General features: G+C 44.7%; 2 protein-coding genes across 5 annotated transcripts in view; both read right to left on the bottom strand.

Annotated features, from left to right (window-relative positions):
- Window positions 1-430: 430 nt before the first annotated feature.
- Window positions 431-9,072, bottom strand: LOC310636859 (uncharacterized protein). Its single transcript, XM_083356970.1, has 2 exons — window positions 8,991-9,072; window positions 431-4,648 (listed from the first exon to the last, which is right to left on the bottom strand). Exon 2 carries the CDS (start codon window positions 3,914-3,916, stop codon window positions 1,922-1,924), a length of 1,995 nt encoding a protein of 664 aa, XP_083213096.1. The 5' UTR covers window positions 3,917-4,648; window positions 8,991-9,072; the 3' UTR covers window positions 431-1,921.
- A 322-nt stretch (window positions 9,073-9,394) lies between these two features.
- LOC310636861 (uncharacterized protein) overlaps window positions 9,395-17,376 on the bottom strand; it is a 422,701-nt gene continuing 414,719 nt past the window's right edge. For all 4 annotated transcript variants that reach the window (XM_083356975.1, XM_083356974.1, XM_083356972.1 and 1 more), the window contains exon 2: window positions 9,395-16,239. In XM_083356975.1, coding sequence (XP_083213101.1) covers window positions 13,591-15,507 — 1,917 coding nt within the window. In that variant the 5' untranslated portion in view covers window positions 15,508-16,239 and the 3' untranslated portion in view covers window positions 9,395-13,590. The remainder of the gene's footprint in view (window positions 16,240-17,376) is intronic.

Here is a 17,376-nt window from a genome sequence, read left to right as displayed (position 1 = left end):
AGACCCCGGAATCAAAAGAAGTTTGGCTTATTTTGCGCAAAAGGTTCAGAACAAAAAGCAAAGGCAATGTCTGAACACCTTGTCATGGAAAAGCAAGTACATATATAGTCTCCAAAAGTAGCAAAACACTTATGAGCTCTGATTGGTTACATGAATTACAGGCCCCCTTCTAGCTCATTTCTAGCCCCCCTTTGCATTGCTAAATTGTAGCTAAATGTTTTGCACCCTTGTTTCATTGGTAGAGTCTACGTTTCCCGTACCATGTTTGTGGTTAGCTACAAGCGAGACATATGTGGTTAGCTGCAACTGAACTGTGTGCTAGCTTACTTACAAACCACAGGTGAACTCGTGGTTTGACATTTTCCATTTCCTTGTTCTTCTTCTAACTAATACACGCGTTTTTCTTCATGCCTCACTTTTGTGTCCTACCTCACATTTATGACATACAGCATTCATATGTATTCTTTGTATCTTTCTTTATGGCCTGCCTCACTATGCCTGTTTATAAAACCTGCGATTGTATGTTTTTTTGGCTGCCGCCACACACTGCTGTGTCATATTTAAGTGGTTGTCCACTTGGACTCAAAGATGCCTCTCACAGCAGGTTTTGCCTAATCTGCACTTCTACCTTTGGTTTTTCCTGTCTAGGTGTAAAACCTTGCTTTTCTCCACATTAATTTTCATCTTGCTGGATAGGGTCCACTTTTCAGGTCTGTCAAGATTAACCCTAACCCTAGAAGACAGTGTTGGATATTCCTGCCAGCTCAGTGTTATGTGCCAATTTTATGAGTTCCCCTTCTATTCCCTCATCTAAGTCATTTGTGAAGATATTGAAGAATACCGGATCTAAAACAAAACTTTTTATTTTAAAAGGCTTTGTCTATCCTTGTTTTATTTTGTAAAAAAAAAATTTTTTGTGGAGTTTGTATTTATATTCACTTTCTAGATGAAATATTTTTTTAAAAAATAAACCCCTTTATGAGAAGCAAGTTTATGGGATTGTTTTGCACCTGTTTTATAAACTGTCTCCGAATTCATGGAAACATAGCATAATAGGCTTGGAAGGGAAGCTGGGGGAGGGGGGTCTTCTAGTCCAACACGTAGCTCAAGGCAGGAGCCTTATACCATTCCACTCAAAAGATGGTCCAGCCTATTTCTGAAAACCACCAGTAATGGGACAGCCACGATCTCTGGAGGCAAGCTATTCTATTGATTAATTGCCATCACTGACAGAAAATTTCTCCTTACTTCCACATTAGATCTCATTTTAATAAGCTTCCACTCGTTACTTCTTGTCCTAAGCCTTCACCCATTACTACTTATCCTGCCCTCAGGTGCCATAGAGAGTAAGTCAATCCCCTGTTCTTGGTGACAGCCCCTCACGTACTGGAAGACAGCTATCATCTCCCTCAAGTATGATGCCCTTTGACAGCCTAGATAAACTAATCTCCCACAACTGATCACCATATGATTTAGTGTCCAGACCCTTTATCATCTTTACCGCTCTTCTCTGCACAATTTCCAGGGTTTGAACAACTTTTTCTATCGTAGTGACCAAAACTGGACACAGTATTCTAAGTGTGGTGTCACCAGCACTGTATGAAGCAATTCTATCTCTTCCTATTGTCTTGACACTATTCCTCTGTTGATGCAACCTAGGACTGCATTGGCTTTTTTGGGCAGTTGCAGCACAATAATGGTGCAAGTGGTACTTGTCCACTTATCTGGTGCCCCAGGGATACATAGTCTGCCTTTTTGGAGACCTCCTGGAGGCAGCCGTCATTTTCAGCGCAACCACAATCTCTTAACACAGTCTACAAAGTGTTAAGGTAGATCAGAAATGAAAATCAAACCTTCTTTAAATTCATCAACTTTTGCCTCATGTCAAATTTCTTGTATTCAATAAGAGGTGATTTACGCTTCAAGTACATTCCACAGATTGGATATTTGACAGGTGTCCACACATGTGAATCCTCTGGTGCATCAACAGGTTGTACGTATGACTGAAACTTTTCCCACAAAAAGGACATTTAAAGGGTTTCTCTCCTGTGTGAGTCCTCTGGTGTATCACCAGACTGGAATTCCGACTGAAACTTTTACCACATTCTGGACACTCATACGGTTTCCCTCCCATGTGCGTCCTCTGGTGGTTCACCAGGTAGGAATTTTCCTTGAAATTTTTCCCACAATCAGGACATTCAAATGGTTTCTCTGTGTGAATCCTTTGGTGTCTCACCAGACTAGAACGGTAATTGAAACTTTTCCCACAAACTGGACACTCATATGGTCTCTCTCCTGTGTGAATCCTCTGGTGTATCACTAGTTCATAATTCTGACTGAAACTTTTCCCGCAATCAGGACATTCAAAGGGTTTCTCTCCTGTGTGAGTCTTCTGATGTTTCACCAGGTTGGAATTGTCAGCGAAACTTTTGCCACAATCTGGACACTCATACGGCTTCTCTCCTGTGTGAGTCCTCTGGTGTATCACCAGGCTGGTATTCTCATTGAAACATTTCCCACAGAGAGCACATTCAAAGGGTCTCTCTCCTGTGTGTATTTTCTGGTGACTTGTGAGCTGGAATTTTCTACTAAAACTTTTCCCACAATCAAGACATTCAAATGGTTTCTCTCCTGCGTGAGTCGTTTGGTGACTCGTGAGCTGGAATTTTCTAATGAAACTTTTCCCACAATCTGGACAGTCATATGATTTCTTTTCTCTGTGAGTCCTCTGGTGTTTCACCAGGTTGGAATGGTCAATGAAACCTTTCCCACAATCAGGACCTTCATAGGGTTTCTCCCCTGTGTGAGACCTCTGATGTTTCACCAGGCTGGAATTGTGTCTAAAACCTTTCCCACAATGAGGACATTCAAAAGGTTTGTCTCCTGTGTGAGTCCTCTGGTGTATCACCAGGCTGTAATTGTGACTGAAACCTTTCCCACAATCAGGACATTCAAAGGGTTTCTCTCCTGTATGAATCCTCTGGTGTTTCACCAGGCTGGAATGGTCAGTGAAACCTTTCCCACAATCAGGACATTCATAGGGTTTCTCCCCTGTGTGAGTCCTCTGATGTTTCACCAGGCTGGAATTGTGTCTATAACCTTTCCCACAATCAGGACATTCAAAAGGTTTCTCTCCTGTGTGAGTCCTCTGGTGTATCACCAGGCTGCAATTGTGACTGAAACCTTTCCCACAATCAGGACATTCAAAGGGTTTCTGTCCTGTGTGAATCCTCTGGTGTTTCACCAGGCTGGAATGGTCAATGAAACCTTTCCCACAATCGGGACATTCATAGGGTTTCTCCCCTGTGTGAGTCCTCTGATGTTTCACCAGGCTGGAATTGTGTCTATAAACTTTCCCACAATCAGGACATTCAAAAGGTTTCTCTCCTGTGTGAGTCCTCTGGTGTATCACCAGGCTGGAATTGCGACTGAAACTTTTCCCACAATCAGGACATTCAAAGGGTTTCTCTCCTGTGTGAATCCTCTGGTGTGACACCAGGTTAGTAATCTGACTGAAACTTTCCCCGCACTTGGGACATTTAAATGGTTTCTCTCCCGTGTGAGTCCTCTGGTGTATCACCAGGCTGGAACTGTGATTGAAACCTTTCCCACAATCAGGACATTCAAAGGGATTCTCTCCTGTGTGAATCCTCCGGTGTGTCTTCAAGTTAGAAAACTGAATGAAACTTTTCCCACACTCGGGACATTTAAATGGTTTCTCTCCTGTGTGAGTCCTCTGGTGTATCACCAGGCTGGAACTGTGACGGAAACCTTTCCCACAATCAGGACATTCAAAGGGTTTCTCTCCTGTGTGACTCCTCAGGTGTATCACCAAGTGGGAATTCCGACTGAAACGTTTCCCACAGTGCAGACATTCAAAGAATTTATCTCGTTTTCGAGTCATTTGGTGACTCATGAGGTGGGAATGTCTAATGAAACTTTTCCTCAAACTGGACACTCATACACTTTCTCCTTGGTGTGAGTCCTCTGACGTATCACCAAGTTGCTCTAGTTGCTAAGGCATTTACCGCAGTGAGAGCATTTGCAGGGCATCTGTCCTGTCTGTGTCTTTCCATGAACCACAAGAAAGCTGTTCAGACTAAACCTTTTGTCACATTTCTAGCATTTCAATGGCTTTTCTACAGTGTGGATCTTCTCATGCATAATCAGTTGTTATGTACCATTAGGGTTTTTCCCACAATTGGCACATCCGTACAGCTTTTCCACCAATCATATTCTTGAGGGGGTCAAAAATATGGACGATTCCTTATTTAGTGGTGCTTTGATTCAAGCCAGGCTTTTTCTGCACAGGTTGAGGCCTGCCTTACTGTATGCTGTACATGCCTGTCTAATTGACCTTTTCTTGCCACTGACTTCCAGATATTTCCCTCTTTTTTGGAATCAAAAATATACTCTCTTGATTTTTTGTGTAATGTATCGTGGGATTTTGTGAAGTGTACTTTTACCAGCTTCAAATATCTTCTTGGTTTTCTCTTGTTTCTCTCTCACCTGCCGAGGAAAGTGAAGAATTTTGTGGCTTTCTGAAGGAAATTGAAAATATTTGAATTTCTGGTTTGATTTCCTTTCCTTTAAAAAGCTGCTTGTTATTCTCAGTTGTCCAGGGTGCTCTTATTGGTATCCTCTTTATCTATAAGATTCAAAGAATAGTGTAACTTTAGTTGTTTATAAAATGGCTTCAGAAGATGTGAGAAAAAGAAAAAAGTATACATTACAATTAACACAATTAATTCTTCCCAATTCAATTAAGAGGTTGTACGGTTTTGAAATAGTTGGCATTGTCTGAATATAGGTATTATTCCAAAGGAAGATGTTGCAGCTTAGAATAAAGATCACCTGACAGTAGAAGATGGAAAGGGTTTCACAGAAGGTGCTAGGCGAGTGCAGAACATGGAAGATGAAAGGCTTGGACCTTGCCAAGAAAGTAGCCCATTTTGTTAAGCAAGATCTCTGGGTGTGGATGGGAAAAGAAGTAAAAGAAAAGGGTGAAAGAAAAAAAAATGTCTTCCCTTTGACCTTGCTGGTCAAGCTCCTGTCTCTCTTCGCTCACCCAATGGATTAATTCTAAAGATAAGAATTTTATCTTGTGACTGTTTCTTACTACTACATTTGGGGAGTAGATCAATGCGTGACCTTGCTGTAAAAAAACAGCTGGATTTTCTCCTCCAGCAGGGGATGCTAGGCAGAAGAGTGCATTTCTCAGTTACCACTTATCTCTCTGTAATCCTTCTTTGCGTACTGCAACTAATTTTGGCCTCCACAGTATAAAAAAAAGGGTGAGACTCCAGAAAAAGTGCAGAGAAGAGCAACAAAGATGATTAGAGGACTGGAGGTTAAAACACATGAAGAACGGTTACAGGAACTGGGCATGGCTAGTCTAGTGAAGAGAAGGACCAGGGGAGACATGATAGCAGGCATCCAATATTTGAGGGGCTGTCATAGAAAGCACCTGAAGGCCAGACAAGGCATAACAGATGGAAACTGATCAAGGAGAGATTCATCCTAGAAATAAGGAGAAATTTTCTGACAGTGAGAACAATCCACCAATGGAACAGATTGCCTTTTGAACAGACAAGGCCAACGGGCTGGATGTGGCCTGACATGTGGTTCCATCCGGCCCGGGCACCTGCTCTGAAAAAAGCGAAGGACTGGCCCGCTGCACCTCGGCCCGGCCCAGCCCAGGCTAACCGGGCGCTGATCTACAACCTGATTGTATCCATCAAAGCCAAAACGCGCTCCGTGTTAAATCCACGGGACAGCCCTGCCCTGACCCCTGCGTGCGCACGTAAGCAGAGTCCAGTGTCCCTGCTGGCTGTCTTGTCACGCATGCTGACTTCACCCAGGATGCCAGCGCTGGCCGTCTGCTGTGTGCACACTCGGGGTGGGGCAGAGGTGGCAAGGTAGCTCCTTGCTGATTCCAGTGGATCTTAGGCTGAGTGCATTCTGGCTTTGACGGACAGAACCCGGTTGTAAATCAACACCAACCCCCACACCCACCGGCACTTCCAGCCTTGCAGCCATGAGGCTTTCCTTTCACTGGGACAAACACACACACCCCACGCGGGATAGCAAGACCGGCAGCAAGATGGCAGCGCTGGCAATCTCTCCCCCTCCCATCACCCCTTCCTGAGCGTGCAGGAAGGAAAGATGAGGAGAGAAGGAAGGAAGGAAGTGTAGCGGAGAGGGGAATTGGGGGGGATCAGCGCTGGCTGAGAGGCTTTGCCAGAGCTCTGAGGATTCAGCAGAGAGGTCGGGAGCTCCAGAGGCTTCCACAGTGGCTGGGGGCAGGGCGGGGCTCTTGGGGAGGGATTTTTAAAGGGGAAGAGGAGATTGACTGGGGGAAGATTTTAGTTTCTCTTTTCTGGAGAGACAAGCCAGAAGGAGGGAGAGTGAGGTAAGAACTTTATTCTTTGGAGAGAGAATAAGAAGACTTTTTGCCTTCGTACCTCGAGATGAGAAGGCAAAGAAAGGAAGGGAGGGTGGGAGGGAGGGAGGGAAAAAGAGAGAGAGGAAGGAAGGAACAGGGAGGAAGAAATGGAGAGTGGGAGGGAAGAAGGAAGGAACAGAGGAAGGAAGGAATGTAGGGTGGGAGGGAGGAAGGAAAGAACAGAGGATGGGAGGGAGGGAGGGAGGGACAATGTCCCGGCACTTGCCTTGGTCCCGTCCTCCTCTGCCGGAGAACTTCAGATCTACCCCAGTCCTACCCAGGAACCCTTGAAGCAAGTGATATAGAGCTGGCCACGCCCACCCAGTAGGCCACACCGATCCTAGCCACACCCACCCAGTAGGCCACACCCATCCTAGCCACACCCACCCAGGGCCCCCCTCCCGAGGACAACCACAATGCTGATGTGGCCCTCAATGAAGTTGACTTTGACACCCCTGCTTTGGAAGTTGTGTGTCAGAATCCATTTATATTCCATTTATATTCCATTCCTAATTTGCTATCTGTGCAATTCTAAATCTCACCCCCCCCCCTTATTGGATTCTGCCATTCACAAGGAGGAGGAGAGATGATGTCAATTGGCTACCCCTATCCATTAGACGCAAGGTTGTCTATTCAGCCTGCCTAGAGGCCATCATCAAAGACCAGAGGAAGAACCTTTGAACTGAGCAGAACAAAAGTAAGAAGCGCGGGGTAGTGGTGGTGGTGGTAAGGTCCCTTCCAATTCTGTTATTCTATTCTATTCCATGCTGCCCAGGCACCCTAAGAAATATATGTATTACCCCCAAACATCTCAGAGGTCTCAAAACATCTTGGAGAGTTCCAGTTGGCTGGAAATGGGCTAGTCATGGGGGGGGGGAAGAGATGGGCTGGGGGCAAACCTACCCCTTATTTTGCATCCAGCAAGCGCGGTGATTTCAGAGCTGGCTTGAATTTATGGCAAACAACACTAGCAAAAGAGATCGTTGCTTTAATCAAATGGAATCGAAGGATCGGATTGGAGCAGATTTGACATTAAGCCAGGTCTGCAGTGGTGGTCAACCTGGAGAGGAAGCCGTCTCTACCATAGTAACCATACAAACAATGTCATCTCAAGGGAGCAACTAAGGAAGAGATCGAGGCTTAGGGGAGAGCATCCTGGAAAGCCCCTCCAGGAGGGCTGGATCTATCCGGATGGCTGGGAAAGGAAAGCCACTAAGATTCCGACGGGTCAGGAAAAAGGAAGACTGGGAAGAGAAACCCATTGGAGTGACATTCATCCCTGGGGGCCGAGGCAGCTGCCAGCAAGAAGACGCAAGTGGAGCTGAAGGAAGAATCGAGCACAGGAGAGGACAGCTTTTTAGTAAAAAAACAAAAACCCTTTTGCTTCAACCCAATTGAGTCAAGAGTATTTCTTTCCTAAGAGATCAGATCGGTGTGAGTCTGACAACTGCTTTTCAGCCAAGGTCAAGGTCCTTTTTAAAGGTGGAGGGCTATGGGGTCCAAATGTTCATTTAAATTCTCATTCTTTGTTGGCCTGTTATCTACACCAAGCAACTTTTTAAAATTATCCTTAACCGTACTACAATACGTGGGAACATGTGTGGGGAATGTCCTTGCCATTAAATTTAGAGAACTGTTTTCTGTTAAAAATAATCAGTCTAGACCAGGGGTAGGCAACCTCAGCTCTTTTATGACTCATGGACTTCGGCTCAGGAATTCTGGGAGTTGAAGTCCATGAGTCATAAAAGAGCGGAGGTTGCCTACCCCTGGTCTAGACAGTGATTAATCGTTTCACAGCACTTGGGGATAATGGACCTCTGCCCTCCCCTTTAAGAAAAAGCCCAGTCAAAATACCATCATCCATGCAAGGCTGTTCACATACGTGGGCAGAGAGAGAAACAGGGACGCAGCAGTCACCAAAGAGGGAATCCGAGCACGTAAGAGAGGCAGATTCAGGGGCTCCATCTCAAAGGAAGCCCACCTGGACAGGGCAGCCCATTGGCCAAGCCCACCTGGACGCCTCTCGGCTCTCCCTCACCCGCCTTCCAGACGCCATTCAGCTCTTCCTCCTCGCAGGGTCCCCGCCCTCCCCTCCAGCCTCGCTCCCTCCCAGCCCAGAGCTCCCCCCGTCCTCCCCCTCCTCCTCCTCCCCTCCAGGCACTGGCAGGCTGACCCTCCCCAGCAGCGAGAGGGGAACGTGGGAACGGGGGTGCCCAACCTTCCGGGAATCCCCGGGAGCCCCCAGGCGGGGAGCCGGGCTGCGCCAAGAGGGGGGGCTGCGGGGCAGGAGGGGGGCTCGGGGGAAGGACCTGGAGGGGATCGGAGAGCCGTTCGCGGAAGCCGCAACCCAGGAGGAGGAGAAGCGAAGGCGCAGCGCTTCCCACGGAGCAGAAAAGCCCGCGAGGAAAGGCGGAGACTCGGAAGGGGAGGGGGCGCAACTGGGGGAAACCCACCTGGCTCTCCCTCCCTCCCTCCCTCCCCTTCCCCCCCCCCGGGGATCCCCCCCTCCTGATTGCCCTCCCCCTCTCGGAGCCTCCTCGCCCACCTGGCGCCCTTTCAGCGACCCTCCCCGCGAGGGGAACCTCCGCAGCGCTGCCGTAAGAAAGGCTGGGAGAGCAGGAAAAGGGGCGGGAGGGGCCGGAAAATGCACTCCTGCAGCCTTGTTCCCGTTTCCGGCCTCTCTAGGCGCCAGAGAAAAGCTCTCTGCCTTTAACCCCTTCGTGGAAGCCTCTGCGGGGAGGGAGCGACATGACTGGCAAAAATGCAGCCCCAAACCAGGACAGATGATCCACCAGGTTTCCCTGAAGGCTGCAAATGTTCATTTCTCCATCTCTTCTCAGATATTGGTTTTTTTATTAAAGAGTTTTACAAAAAAATTTTTTACAATACATATCCCCAAAACCCACCCGCCCCAAACCACCACCCTTCCCCCCCACTTCCCAGAGCTGAATACAGGGTTATAAATATAATAATCATACTCCATTATAAAATTAACCAAATTCATAATGTGCTTTAGCTCCCCTTTAACATAGATACATTCAAATTATTAAAAACATAATAAACAAAAATATAATCAATACTAATACTAAAATTAATAATAATCTAAAATCTACTCATAAGCTAAATGGAACTTTTTAGTCCCATATTTATTCTGAATATAATCTATCCATCTCCTCCAAACTGAAATATATCTTTCTTGCGAATGATCCTTCAAATAAGCAGAAATCTTAGACATTTCTGCAAGATTCGATACCTTAAGTACCCATTCTTCTATAGTAGGCAAACCATCCTTCTTCCAATATTGTCCCACCAGTAACCGTGGTGCTGTTTGAATTTGAATTTGAATTTTATTGAATTTATATACCGCCCTTTCCCGTAGGACTCAGGGCGGCTTACAGGGTATATAAAACATCAATACAAAAATTAAGAGCAATTAAAAAAGATTAAACTAAATCCCTGAAAAAATATAAAACCCCAGTTAAAACCCCAATTAAAACTCAGCCTGGGCCGGAAAGCTTGAAGAGCCAGGTCTTCAGGTCTCGGCGAAATGATCGAAGGACGAAGGTCGGGGGCAGTCCTAAGCTCCACGGGCAGCTGGTTCCAAAGGGCAGGCGCCCCCACAGAGAAGGCCCTCCCCCTGGGTGTTATCCAGCGGCATTCTTTTACCGGCGGCACCCTGAGAAGGCCCACTGTTATCAATTTCAACATCAAATTAATTTCTTTAGTATCACAATCTACAACAATACCCAATAAAAACAATTGTGGAGAAAACTTTATCTTTCTCTTAAAAATCTTTTGAATGTTCCACCAAATTTTAATCCAAAAAGCTTTTATATTTCTACAAGTCCACCACATATGAAAATAAGTAGCATCTAAACTACCACATCTCCAGCATTTAGGCTGTAGGTTAGGGTACATGTTAGACAACTTTTTGGGATCCAAATGCCATCTCTAAAACATTTTATAAAAAATTTCTCTTAAATTTTGAGCCTGAGTAAATTTAACATTTCTGACCCAGATTACCTCCCAAGTATGCAACGGAATTGGTTCCTGTATGTCACATATTGTTGACAATTGGATCCAAAAATTTCAGACTTGGATTCATCATTGCATAATACTCTTTTCCAGTGATCCCGTAATTCAATTTTTGTGAGCTTCAGCATATCTTAGCTGAAGCCATCTGTGGGATGCAGGCAGCACACAAAACCACACTCTCTCTGGTGCGTGAAAAAACTTTTCTCCACACAACCGGTCTCTGGTGCCCAAAACGTTGAGGACCTCTGCCCTAAGGCTATTTTCTTTACTCTCTGCCCTGGAGGCCTCAGGGCATAGGACTGGCATCCCCGTCACTAAGCAGCCAGTCATTAAGCATGTTAAGCATCACATGACAGTGTCAACTTACATCCCTTCCTCTGTAGTTGTTAAGCAAAGCATGATCGTGACTTGCAGATTCCTGCCGGCATTCCCCACTTACGTTTCTTGTCAGAAGCTAGTTGGATAGTAACAAATGGGGATCGTGAGTGTGGGATGCTGAAACCATTATAAATGTGCACCCGTTTGTTTCATTTTATGACCTTCCTTGCCAAAGTTGCGAAGTGAATCTCTGCAGGGTTCAGTGGGTTTTTTGCTCAATTTTTTATTATTTTTATTATTCAAAATACAAAATACAAAGAAAATAGTGGGAAACTAAAGGTAGGAAAAAGGGAAGAAGGAAAATGGCATAGAGCGAGGAGAAAAATGTTGACTTCTGACTCTTTTTAGCATAGTAAAATATAATAAGGTTACAACTTCAACTTTACTTTTACACAGTCCATTATTCCAGTCATTTCTTACTTAACCTACTTAATCCAACTATTCTTGGTTGGCGGACTGGAGGGAAAGAGGGGGAAGAGTTTTATGCGCGTGCGTGCACGCACATAAAAGGGGCCACGAGCACCTGCGACGCAAACGGGGCGGTGCTACCACCCAGTTGACACTCGCTAGGACCGCCCCATTTTTGCCGTACAGGCGCTAGTGCCATCCGGTTTGCTGTGCGCCCAACCATTTTGCCCAGGCCCCGCCCCAATTTTGCCAGGGCGGCAGTGCTCGCATGAGTGGGGATGAGTGCGTGCCCTGGGCAGCCAATCACGCCTGGGTTGGGGACCCCTGATCTAATCAGGAAAAGTCAAATTTCATTTTCTTCCATCGTAGGCACAAAATCATGAGACTTTGAAAAGAGGGCAGAGTAGAACAGCAAACATGATTAAAGGCCTGGTGACTAAAGCAAATGAAGAACGGTTGGAGGATTTGGGCATGGCTAGTCTAGTGAAAAGAAGAACCAGGGGTGATATGATAGCCGTGTTCCCAAAATTTGAGGGGCTGCCACAAAAACGAGGGGACCAACCTATTTTCCAAAGCACCAGAAGGTGAGATAAAAAACAATGGAAGGAAACTAATGAAGTAAAGAAGCAACCCAGAACTAAAGACAAACATCCTAAGAGTGAGAACAGTTAACAAGTGAAATAGCTTATCTTCAGAAGTTGCAAAGTGTTGGCTTTTTTGGCAGCTGCAGCACACTGCTGGCTCATATTTAAGTGATTGTCCACTAGGACTCCGAGACAGCCACAATCTCTGGAGGCAAGCTATTCCATTGATTAATTGCTCTCAGTGATGGAAAATTTCTCTTTACTTCTAAGTTGGATCTCATTTTAATAAACCTCTTGTCCTGCCCTCAGGTACCTTAGAGAGTAAGTAAATCCCCTCTTCTTGGTGACAGCCCCTCAAGAACTGGAAGACAGCGATCGTCTCCCTCAAGTATGATGCCCTTTGATAGCCTAGATATACCTAGCTCCCACAACTGATCACCATATGATTTAGTGTCCAGACCCTTTATCATCTTCACCGCTCTTCTCTGCATAATTTCCAGGGTTTCAAAAACTTTTCGGTATCGTGGTGACCAAAACTGGATACAGTATTTGAAGTGACGTCACCAACAGTGTGTGAAGCAATTCTATCTCTTCCTGTTGTCTTGACACTATTCCTCTGCTGCTGCAATCTAGGACTGCATTGGCTTTTTTGGGCAGTTGCAGCACAATAATGGCGCAAGTGGTACTTGTCCACTTATCTGGTGCCCCAGGGATACATAGTCTGCCTTTTTGGAAACCTCCTGGAGGCAGCCATCATTTTCACTGCGCCCACAATCTCTTAACACAGTCTACAAAGGGTTAAGGTAGCAGAACTGAACGGTCGGTCACACTCCCAGGCGACAGTGACCAAGATGCAGCCACCAATTTGGCCCAGAGGCAGGCGTGGCAAAATAGCAGCTGCTTCCACAAGTCCACCATATGGCACCTGCCTTCCTTCACCAACTTGAGGTTCAGAGATCTTCAAAAGTTATGGAGGAGGAGGCTGTGAGGTGTGGTGTGGTGAGAGTCAAGATTAAGGATTGAAGGGATCCAATGGAAGTGGGAAAAAGATTGTGGGGATCCTGTGGGGAAGGGAAAGGCCTGGAGGGAACTAAAAGGGTAAGGAGGTCTTTGGAAGGCAAATCTGGGTCTGTGCTTTCATGGCATACTAACATAGCCCACGGATGCATGTCCTGCTCTTCTTCACAAACTTGAGGTTCAAAAGGTATAGAGGGCTTGCAATTTGATTAACGGCTTCATCAGGGATAGGAGGTGGGATAGTTCATCAAGGTAGTCTTGCTTAACCACCATAGCAAGATGCAACCGTAATTGAGATAACAATTGTTATCTCGAGGACTATTTGTATGTTGGCTGGGGAATTCTGGACCTCAAAATCTGGAGGACACCAAGGTAGAAGAATGAAACTCCATAACCGGGAGTTCCATAATCAATATACAAAAAATACCACCCAAAAGCCTTTTTCACAAATTACACAACTTCTGCAAAAGGAAATATCCAGCAATTTCTGCTGATAACCAAAAATAAAAAAACTAGTCTTTATCAAAATAATAATTTCCACTTATTTCTCTCCGCCAACTGGTCTAAACCTGAGATGTGGACTAAAAAGGATTAAACCAGAATTAAAATAGTCAATTTCTCACCTACACTCTCAATGGGAAATCCGAAATGAAAATCAAACCTTCTTTAAATGCATCAACTTTTGCCTCATGTCAGATTTCTTGCGTTCAATAAGGGGTGCTTTCAACTTGAAATATCTTCCACAGATTGGATATTTGACAGGTGTCCGCCCATGTGAATCCTCTGGTGCATCAACAGGTTGTAAGTATGACTGAAACCTTTCTCACAAAAAGGACATTTAAAGGGTTCCTCTCCCGTGTGAATCCTCTGATGTAACACGAGTTGATAATTGTGACTGAAACTTTTCCCACAATCAGGACATTCAAAGGGTTTCTCTCCTGTGTGAGTCCTCTGGTGTATCACCAGATTGGAATTCTGACTGAAACTTTTCCCACAAACTGGACACTCATATGGTTTCTCTCCTGTGTGAATCCTCTGGTGTTTCACCAGATTGGAATTCCGACTGAAACTTTTCCCACAAACTGGACACTCAAATAGTTTCTCTCCCGTGTGAATCCTCTGGTGTATCACTAGTTCATAATTGTGACTGAAACTTTTCCCACAATCAGGACATTCAAAGGGTTTCTCTCCTGTGTGAGTTCTCTGGTGTGTCAGCAGTTTAGAAATGTGATTGAAACTTTTCCCACACTCGGGACATTTAAAGGGTTTCTCTCCTGTGTGAGTCCTCTGGTGTATCACCAGACTGGAATTCCGACTGAAACTTTTACCACATTCTGGACACTCATACGGTTTCCCTCCCATGTGCGTCCTCTGGTGGTTCACCAGGTAGCAATTTTCCTTGAAATATTTCCGACAATCAGGACACTGAAATGGTTTCTGTGTGTGAATCCTCTGGTGTTTCACCAGTATAGAACGGTAATTAAAACCTTTCCCACAAACTGGACACTCATATGGTTTCTCTCCTGTGTGAATCCTCTGGTGTATCACTAGTTCATAATTCTGACTGAAACTTTTCCCACAATCAGGACATTCAAAGGGTTTCACTCCTGTGTGAGTCCTCAAGTGTCTCATGAGGTGGGAATTGTCAATGAAATTTTTGCCACAATCTGGACACTTATACGGCTTCTCTCCTGTGTGAGACCTCTGGTGTATGACTAGGCTGGAACTGTGACTGAAACTTTTCCCACAGAGAGCACATTCAAAGGGTTTCTCTCCTGTGTGAGTCCTCTGGTGTCTCACCAGGAGGGAATTCTGACTGAAACCTTTCCCACAATCAAGACATTCAAATGGTTTCTCTCCTGTGTGCATTTTCTGGTGATTCGTGAGCTGGATTTTTCTAATGAAACTTTTCCTACAATCTGGACACTCATATGATTTCTTTTCTGTGTGAGTCCTCTGGTGGTTCACCAGGCTGGAATTGTGACTGAAATATTTCCCACAATGAGGACATTCAAAAGGTTTCTGTTCTGTGTGAATCCTCTGGTGTTTCACCAGGCTGGAATAGTCACTGTAACTTTTCCCACAATCAGGACATTTATAGGGTTTCTCCCCTGTGTGAGTCCTCTTGTGTCTCACCAGGGTGGAATAGTCTGTGAAACCTTTCCGACAATCAGGACATTCATAGGGTTTCTCCCCTGTGTGAGTCCTCTGGTGTGTCACCAGGCTGGAATTGGAAATGAAACCTTTCCCACAATGAGGACATTCAAAAGGTTTGTCCCCTGTGTGAGTCCTCTGGTGTATCACCAGGCTGGAACTGTGACTGAAACCTTTCCCACAATCAGGACATTCAAAGGGTTTCTCTCTTGTGTGAATCCGCTGATGTGACACCAGGTTATAAATCCGACTGAAACTTTTCCCACAATCAGGACATTCATAGGGTTTCTCCCCTGTGTGAGTCCTCAGGTGTATCACCAGGGTGGAATTGTGATTGAAACCTTTCCCACAATGAGGACATTCAAAAGGTTTTTCCTCTGTGTGAATCCTCTGGTGTATCACCAAGTGGGAATTCCGACTAAAACGTTTCCCACAGTCCGGACATTCAAAGAATTTATCTCCTTTTCGAGTCATTTGGTAACTCATGAGGTGGGAATGTCTAATGAAACTTTTCCTCAAACTGGACACTCATACACTTTCTCCTTGGTGTGAGTCCTCTGACGTATCACCAAGTTGCTCTAGTTGCTAAGGCATTTACCGCAGTGAGAGCATTTGCAGGGCATCTGTCCTGTCTGTGTCTTTCCATGAACCACAAGAAAGCTGTTCAGACTAAACCTTTTGTCACATTTCTAGCATTTCAATGGCTTTTCTACAGTGTGGATCTTCTCGTGCATAATCAGTTGTTATGTACCATTTGGGTTTTTCCCACAATTGGCACATCCGTACAGCTTTTCCACCAATGATATTCTTGAGGGGGTCAAAAATATGGGCGATTCCTTATTTAGTGGTGCTTTGATTCAAGCCAGGCTTTTTCTGCACAGGTTGAGGCCTGCCTTACTGTATGCTGTACATGCCTGTCTAATTGACCTTTTCTTGCCACTGACTTCCAAATATTTCCCGGTTTTTCGGAATCAAAAATAAACTCTCTTGATTTTTTGTGAAATGTATCGTGGGGTTTTGTGAAGTGTACTTTTACCAGCTTCAAATATCTTCTTGCTTTTCTCTTGTTTCTCTCTCGCCTGCTGAGTAAACTGTAGAATTTTGTGCCTTTCTGAAGGAAATTGAAAATATTTGAATTTCTGGCTTGATTTCCTTTCCTTTTAAAAGCTGCTTGTTATTCTCAGTTGTCCAGGGTGCTCTTATTGCCATCCTCTTTATCTATAAGATTCAAAGAAAAGTGTAACTTTAGTTGTTTTATAAAATGGCTTCATAAGATGTGAGAAAAAGAAAAATGTATACATTACAATTAATTAATACAATTAATTCTTCCCAATTAAATTAAGAGGTTCTACGGTTTTGAAATACTTGGCATTGTCTGAATAAAGGTATTATTGCAAATGAAGATGTTGCAGCTGAGAATAAAGATCACCTGACAGTAGAAGATGGAAAGGGCTTCACAGAAAGTGTAGGCCAGCGCTGAACATGGAATATGTAAGGCTTGGACTGTCAGGGAGAAAATCAAAAAACTCCCTATCATAGGGCGATGAACCGTGGTTCATTTGATGCATGGTGAACATCAGGTAAAAATAAAGAAAACCCGAAGCATATATTCTACTATAAAACTTTTAATTACAAAGAAAGACTCATGACTACATGTCTATCTCACCAGATAGCACAAAGCGAAGGAGAGAAGTAGTAGAAGTAAAATTTTGTGGCTGGACATGCGCACATCATAGTAGATCCAGACATGAAACCAAAACATGGCTGGACATGTGACAATCACCTTGGTTACAATGATAAGAGTACAATGCAGCTGGCAGAAAAACAAAGTGAGATGTGCTGAGCGGACAAAACAGAAAAAACGCAGTGACATGGACCTTGCCAAGAAAGTAGGCCATTTAGTTAAGCAAGATCTCTGGTTGTGGATGGGAAAAGAAGTAAAAGAAAAGGGTGAAAGAAAATGTCTTCCCTTTGACCTTGCTGGTCAAGCTCCTGTCTCTCTTCGCTCACCCAATGGATTAATTCTAAAGATAAGAATTTTATCTTGTGACTGTTTCTTACTACTACACTTGGGGAGTAGATCACTGCAATGGTGGGTTCGCATCCCACCAGGCTCAAGGTTGACTCAGCCTTCCATCCTTCCGAGGTAGGTAAAATGAGGACCCAGATTGTTGGGGGCAATTAAGCTGACTTTGTAATAATGCCGCTTGGGGTGTGTGTGAAAGCCCTAATAAGCAGGCATATACATAGAATGAAGGCTACTGCTAAGTTTGTAAAGCCGCCCTGAGTCTTCGGAGAAGGGCGGGATATAAATGGAATTAAAATAAAAAAATAAAATAAAATGACCTTGCTGTA

Source organism: Vipera ursinii (genome assembly GCF_947247035.1).
Source record: "Vipera ursinii genome assembly, chromosome: 2".
Lineage (NCBI taxonomy): Eukaryota > Metazoa > Chordata > Lepidosauria > Squamata > Viperidae > Vipera > Vipera ursinii.
Note: the sequence above shows the minus strand (reverse complement) of the source record. Positions and strands in the feature narration are given on the sequence as shown.

Bases quoted from the DNA above. Each gene is read 5' to 3' on its own strand.
- LOC310636859 (XM_083356970.1), bottom strand. From the start codon at position 3,916: ATGAGTCACCAAATGACTCGAAAACGAGATAAATTCTTTGAATGTCTG.